This window comes from Triticum dicoccoides, chromosome 3A (genome assembly GCF_002162155.2).
Source record: "Triticum dicoccoides isolate Atlit2015 ecotype Zavitan chromosome 3A, WEW_v2.0, whole genome shotgun sequence".
NCBI lineage: Eukaryota > Viridiplantae > Streptophyta > Magnoliopsida > Poales > Poaceae > Triticum > Triticum dicoccoides.
This window is the reverse complement of record NC_041384.1, coordinates 151,051,788-151,059,052: the sequence shown is the minus strand read 5'-3', so window position 1 is coordinate 151,059,052 and position 7,265 is coordinate 151,051,788. Positions and strand designations below refer to the sequence as shown.

Genomic DNA, 7,265 nt, shown 5'->3' with positions numbered 1-7,265 from the left:
GAAACTTTAGTGCTTGTTGTGCTCGAGGCCTGTTTTGCCTTTTGCCGGTAGCAACGCATAGGCATTGTCCTAATAAAAATTAGTGTGATAGATATAAGCACCACATGCATTTTTTGTTAGTAATCATTTTGTGATGTGCACCACATTGTAAACAGTATGTAACAATACAACATGTGTGATAGGACTTTCAACACACACATTTTTTTCATCCAAACTGTCTGTAACATTGGACGCATCACAAACATGGACACGGCTCCTCTGCCGTGCGCTAGGTGACGTTGGGTCGCTTACATGTAGGCCAGGTTTCCAACAGGCCCACATGTCAGTGGTAGAACGGCAGGCTGCCGAACGGTAGAGGATCCTAGCGCCACAAACATGGTGCCACAGTGTAGGCTGTGTGATAGGCCCGCCATCCTAAACATTCAGTCCGAATGAATCGTGTCAAACCTTTGACAGGTCGCATATGATTTCTTCTCTCGTCGCATGTGGGATAGATTAGCTAAATGCAAATGATTCGTTCCCTCATCGTAAACGTTTGCTTTCGAAAAACTGTCTACGGCCTAGCAAGCTATCACACACATTTTTATCTATATCGTGTGCGATAAACACCCCTATCGCACACCATCACAAGGCGCCGGTTCGTGGCTGTGTGTGCGATGAGGTCTTTTTACCTTATGCAATACCCTTAACTGCACTAGTGTCACTTGCAAACATAACAAGGCGGAGTTTGACCAAGTCTATAGACTACAAGCAAGGCCAATATAAATCGCAAGCTCGGTCACGGATGAAATTTCAAACAATACCCACCCACCCATGCATGCGCATAGATACACCATGATTTGCAAGGATTTTCTGTTAATTAATAGAATACCATTAATCATGTATGTGCAATGTATGTTAATATTAGGGAATATGTTAGTTACATTACACACTAATCTAGATGATGAACAGTCTGTTTTGCTAGTATTTGTTTAAGCACGTGCATGTCGGCGCAATGCACCCTCACAATGTCGTGTCAGGGCCATCACATACAAGGAAAATAAGCTAATGATCTTTGTTGCCTTCTGACAAGACTCCGAGAACAGGCACCCAGAGGATAGGGCGCAGCAGGAGGTCGGCCTTCCGCCGCACAGTGATGCCTAACACCTCGGCCATATCTAACTCATCCTGTGGTGGACCCTCCCAGTCAAAGTGGAATAGTAGACTCGCCAGGGCGAGCTCAATGTTGCCGAGGCCAAACGCTATCCCCGGGCACATCCTCCGGCCAGCGCCAAATGGAAGAAATGAGAAGTCGGTACCCATAAAGTCATCTGTGCCTGCCTTGCCTAGGAAGCGCTCAGGGCGGAACATCTCCGGCTCATCTGGCCAGTAGCGCTCGTCACGGCCCAACGCCCAGGCATTGATCAGCACCTGTGTTCCCCGCGGCACGTCGTACCCGAGCACTTGGCATGACTCCCGACACTCTCGTGGGATGAGTAGCGGCAAGGGCGTGTGCAACCTCAACGTTTCCCGGATGACTAGGTGCATGTACGGTAGTTCCCCGAGGGCATGCTCCGCTACGGTGCCGTGAGCCTCAAATGTTCGCCGGACCTCGGCCGTCACCTTCTGCATCACCATTGGGTTCCTGATCAACTCTGCGATCGCCCAGCCCAATGTCGTCGACGCTGTCTCACTGCCGCCGGCGAACACGTCCTGCGCTCATGCAAAACATTGTGAAGTGAGTTTTGAGATTGAGATACACTTTCCATTTTCTAATAAAGTTTTTGCCAAGTTGTAATCCACAAGTATTTCTTAAGTCTCAACCGATGCTATTTCAAAAAAAAAAAGTCTCAACCGATGCAGTATACTATAACTTTAGTTACTAAAATCTAGAAAAGCCCAAGCTGCATTTTTTGTACAGTAATTGCACTTTTCTTCACCGACTAAGACATAAGAACATTCGGTTGTTGAGAGATAGACGTAAGAAAATGAGGAGAAGACTATTATGCTTGTATATAAAATGATAGTATTAATAAAATAAATAATGGTAGTATTAAGAAAATTAATCCAGGATGAAAATATCGTTTACTCTCAAACTTAATTGTAACAATATACTCCCTTCGTTTCTAAATATAGGTTTTTTAGAAATTTTAATGCGAACTAAATAGGATACATCCGTACGTAGTTGTTATTGAAATCTCTAGAAAGACTTATATTTAGGATCGGAGAGAGTACATTCTTCTCAACTTAATTATGCGGTGGTGCTTTATTGTCGATCGGTAACTAGATGCAAGGAAATGAAAATCTTTTTCTGATGCTTTTCTGTCCTTTTAAAGTAATACTACCTCCGTTTCAGTTTACAAGTCCTACGCGTATACGTAAGTTGCCAATTATATCACCTTAATATAAATTATATAAACAAAAATTATACAGTTTGAAAATGAAACATCTGAAGTTTATATTGATATATTTTTTGTAATATATGACTTGTATTAGATTGGTCAAATTGACGACCTAGGGGCACGCGCACGTCCTGTAAACTGAGAGAGAGGTAGTACTCGTATATATTGAGACATAATTAAAAAAATCTAAATCAATTGAGACATACTTCTACTAGCAAAACCCAGTTAATAAGTGTGGAGTGGTACTTACGAAGATGACGGATTTGACGGCGTCCATGTCCAGTGGGAACTGGAGACTGCCCTCATTCTCCTTTTGTATGCTTAGCAGCACGTGGAGCAAGTCCTCGTTCTCGCCTCCTCCTCCACCTTCCATTTTCTCCCGGATGATGTTGTCGAGGATGCCGTTCCCGACATGGCAGAAATCCTTGGCGCGGCGCAGGGTCCCACTGAGCCAACCCACCAGCCGGGACGACGGCCACAGGTCCGGGGGGTTGAACCCCGACGCGAACTTGGCACCGCGGTCGAGCGAGCGGAGGAACTCGTCGCGTTCCTTGAACCGGTCGCCCATGACAGAGCGGACCGTGATGTCGGTGACTAGCGCGGAGATGCGCCTGCTTAGCTCCACGGGGCGTCTGGCCGCCGCGGCCTGGGCGACGTCGCGGAGCATGGCGGCGACCTCCTCCTCCCTGATGGCGCGGAAAGACAGGACGCGCCGCGCCGAGAGGAGCTTCGAGACGACGATCTTCTTGATCTCACGCCAGTAGTCGCCGTAGGGCGCGAACGCAATGCCCCGCCCGCCGTTGGTGAGCACGCGCATGGTGGCGTTCAGGGGCCGCGTCGCGAACGCCACATCGTGGGTCTTCATCACCTCGCGGGCGCCCTCCCGGGACGACACCACTAGCGTGGGCACCTCGCCGAGCCAGAGCAGCATAACCGGCCCATGGCGCCGTGCCAGGTTTCGCATCGCGCGGTGGGGCAGCTGCCCGGCGAGGTGGTGCAGGCTGCCGAGCACCGGCAGCTGCCATGGCCCCGGTGGCTCGTTCCCTGCCGAGAGCCTCCGCCTGCGCCCTGAAAGAAGCACAATACATAAGGACACGAGAGCTAGGCCGAGGTAGACGACCTCCATTTGCATCATGTAGTACATGGCAGCTCTGCTTCTAATCAAGGAAGCTAGACATGTAAGATGGAGCAATTTGCTTGCTCCGTTTGTTTTATTGAGCGCGCCGAGTCAGTCAAGATCGATCTGAGATCAGTTTGTTGCAGCTAACTACTCCTGCTATATTAATTATATAAACTACTATTATTAACTCCGGCTGACATCAACAATTGTTTACGGCGGCTGCTAATCCCGCGCGTGGATCAGCCGGGTCGACAGCCGTTTGATGCTCCCCTAGCATCTCCACTTGGCACTCCCAACAACCCCCGGCTCTTTTTTTAGAGTTTTCTTTATTTAACACTGTCTTAAAATTTATTGCCCTATTTAACACCGAAAAACTTTTTCTTCCTTATTTAACACCGAGTCTAAATTTTATGCCACTTATAACACTTTTGTCCATTTTAAGCCATAACGATGTTAAATGACACATGAAAAGACCTATTTGCCCTTCATGCGATATTTGACCAAAATTTTATATGTATGTGTGTATGCGGCTGACTCGTTTTGCGTTGGCCTTGGTGCCAATCTCGACCTCGACACTGATGGCGTTATAGCCGAGTGTTTTCCAGCATACAGGCACACGAAGCTAGCTCGAATACTTTCCGAGGGTTCCGTCGAGACGTAGACGACACGTACACACCAAGAAACAAGTAGGCAGGCAAGTGGATCGATTCTAGTTGGACATGTACTGCTAATACGTAATAGATGAAGTTAGTTAGCAGCCGATCTCTCGCTTGATCATTTCTGCGTTCGCTGGCTAGCTAATCAAGCTAGCAATACCCGTAAAAAAGCAAATTAGGGATACTATCTCGGCTACAACACGAACACACACGATGCGATTGATGGCCACGGGACCATGTCGGTCCTTTTTATATTCCTTTTTCAATCTCAACTCACAGCTGTTACAAAAGGACTGGGCATATGCACATATATACTAGGCTACACCTAGCAATAGTTGTGTAAGGCGTGTACAAGCACTGGCTTTTCACAAAAAATTACAAGCACCGACTACGATTTTAACATACTGACTTTGTTGTATACTATCGATCCAGTATGTAGTGTACCATGTACTATTGATGTACACCGGCTACCCTGCTGACCTGAAGCTAAATTACCACGTAAAATTTTGGTCACCTATCATATGAGGGGCAAATATGTCTTTTCAGATGTCATTTAATATCATTAAAGCTTAAAATGGACGAAAGTGTCATAAAGGATATAAAATTTAAAGACTGTGTTAGATAGGAAAGAAAAAGTTATTAAGTGTTAAATAGGGAAACAAAATTTCAAACAGTGTTATATAAGGAATTTTCTCTTTTTTTTATGGTCGGCCGAAAAAACGGTTCAGTCACGACCAAATTTCACTGATTAGCGCTGAAATTGGTGCCGACGGACCCAGACCAAACCCGACACACTGGGGGTGCCCGGGGGCGCCGGAGAAAATGAATTTGGCACGAAAGCTGGTGGACCCGCCGAGTCAACGACGCCGAGAACCTTTGTCCTCATCGCATTAGTTTCTCACGGGGAATCAATGTGAATGCCGCCGCCGGACAGCCTTCCATTAATTCACGGGCGGCGCAGTGAAGGCGCGCCGCCGCGCATCCCGCCCCCTCTCGCCACGTGTCCACACTGCTGCCGCCCACTCGCCGCTATAAAAGCTGCCCTCCCTCGCCGCTGGCCGCACACTCGCCTCCCCCACAGCCTCTCTCCTTCGCCGCAGACGCCCCTCTCTCCTTCACCGCCGACGCCTTCTCTCTCTTCCCGTCTCTATGGCCAAGCGTTTTCCCGGCGATGGTGCGGCAGCTAACGGCTTCGGCCGCCGCCACTTGCACGCGTGGGAGGCGCGCTTCCTCCACGAGGTGGACTACCCAGCGTCGCCCGACATGCGCGTGTCGGGCTCATGGAGGCTCAGCGCCGCCGAAGGAAGCGCGACAGCAAGCCAGGTACGCCCCTAACAGCACCAACCTCTGGATGGCCTACTTCGAGCGTCGCCAGGCCGGCCAGCTCGCGTCGACGATCGGTGCTCTGGCACAACTCGGACGGCCGCCGCCAGTGGTGGGGAGTCCCCAGGCGCACTCTCCACACGGTCCTCGAGCACATTGATGGTGGCAAACGCGCCGCGAATGGAGTACCCAACGCCGTCCTTCTCACGCCGGAGCGGCGGCTCGTGGCTACCGAGGCGCATGGCGGGCGCGTCGTCTTCTTCCTCCAACTCTCACCTCCTCCGGTGCACCGACGCCGCTCGCGCCGTCAAGGGCGAGCCCCAAGAGACGCCGGAGCGCTGACGCAGCGGCAACCTCATCATAAACGAGGGCCGCCGCCACAAACCTTCCCCTCCTCCCCGCAGCCATCTTCGCCTAGTCAAGCCAAAGAAGGAGCCAGCGACGCCGCCAGTCGCCAAGCAGGAGCACCTCGACATGGCCGCCAACCTCGAGACTGGCCTGAAGTGGGCGCTGGACGACTACGTTCGAGAAGAGATGGAGCATCAGTGCCGCGCCCTTGAGGAGATTGCCTCTCGGTGCCGCGGCCGCGACGAGGAGGCGCCCGGGCCGTCCAACCCCGTCCGCCGTGGCTACCCTGGGCAGGGCTGCAGCAAGGACAGCGATGGTGTGCAGGATGACGGCGACTACAACGGCATGGACTACACCAACTTCAACAGGCTCCTCGACATGTAGAAGGCTCGGGGCGGCGGCGGCATAGTAGTTGTAGTTTTAGTTTAGTTTCTAAATTATATTTTAAGTTTGTACAAATATCAATGGAACGCCTAAATTTCCTTCAAATTTGTGTCATTTTGTACGAAGTTTAGCCAAATTTAGTTTTCAAAAATCGGCTTGTAGGGCCAGCTTGAGGCGGCGGTTGGAAATCCGACCGCCCCATGATGGAAAAAGCGCCGGCTGGCCCCCAGGAGACACTATTTCATTCCCTAGGGGCGTCGAACAGCTGAAATGCTCTCAGCCGTCAGATATGTTAGCAGTAGACGCGTTCCTCTCATAAAGAGCTGGCTTCGAGCATAGATGACTATCGTGCTCGATGCGTTGCTCGGAGACAGGGAGTAGATGGAGCCCACCATTACCCATCGATTCCTTCTTGTTTTTTATGCGACCGATCACTCTCTATATTCTCTTTTATGGGACACGTTCCTTTTTTTGCGGGATAATACTTGTACTACTCAACTCTCAAAGATTACAATCACGGCTGGCAATTTCGAGGAGTTCATCCGGACCCGAACCAAGCCACACAAACGGTTCAGCATTGTGATCGTCCAAAACTTGCCAGGAAGTGACTAGCATTGTTTTTTCTACGAGCAATATGTGTAATACAAGAATTACGCTCGATCAAACTATCTTTGATCTCCTTTATTAAAAAGACATATTTAGATCTATTATCATCTCCCCATCTTCACTGCTTCTAAACTGTCCGATTCAACATCAATAGGTAGATTGCTTCATTGCAAAGCGAGTAAGAGGCCCTCTCGAATGCCCAAAATCTCAGTTTCAAGCACGTCATCACAAGAAAAAAGATATCCACATGAGCTGAATATGATGTTGCCACTGTGCTCCCTAAGGATTATACCTGCTCCTGCAACTAAAGAAAATATACCCTAGAGGCAATAATAAAGTTGTTATTTTATATTTGGTTATTCATGATAAAGGTTTATTCTTCATGCTAGAATTGTATTGATAGGAAACCTAAATACATGTGTGGATACATAAACAAATACCATGTCT

General features: G+C 49.2%; 1 protein-coding gene across 1 annotated transcript; it reads right to left on the bottom strand.

The window, feature by feature from the left end:
* Positions 1–912: 912 nt before the first annotated feature.
* On the bottom strand, positions 913–3,647 carry LOC119267659 (dolabradiene monooxygenase-like). Its single transcript, XM_037549089.1, has 2 exons — positions 2,632–3,647; positions 913–1,692 (listed from the first exon to the last, which is right to left on the bottom strand). Exons 1-2 carry the CDS (start codon positions 3,523–3,525, stop codon positions 1,045–1,047), a joined length of 1,542 nt encoding a protein of 513 aa, XP_037404986.1. The 5' UTR covers positions 3,526–3,647; the 3' UTR covers positions 913–1,044.
* Positions 3,648–7,265: the final 3,618 nt, after the last annotated feature.

Coding starts and splice junctions, on each gene's coding strand:
- LOC119267659 (XM_037549089.1), bottom strand. CDS start 3,525: ATGTACTACATGATGCAAATGGAGGTCGTCTACCTCGGCCTAGCTCTC. Junction 1,693..2,631: donor CCGTCAAATCCGTCATCTTC/GTAAGTACCACT, acceptor GCATGAGCGCAG/GACGTGTTCGCCGGCGGCAG.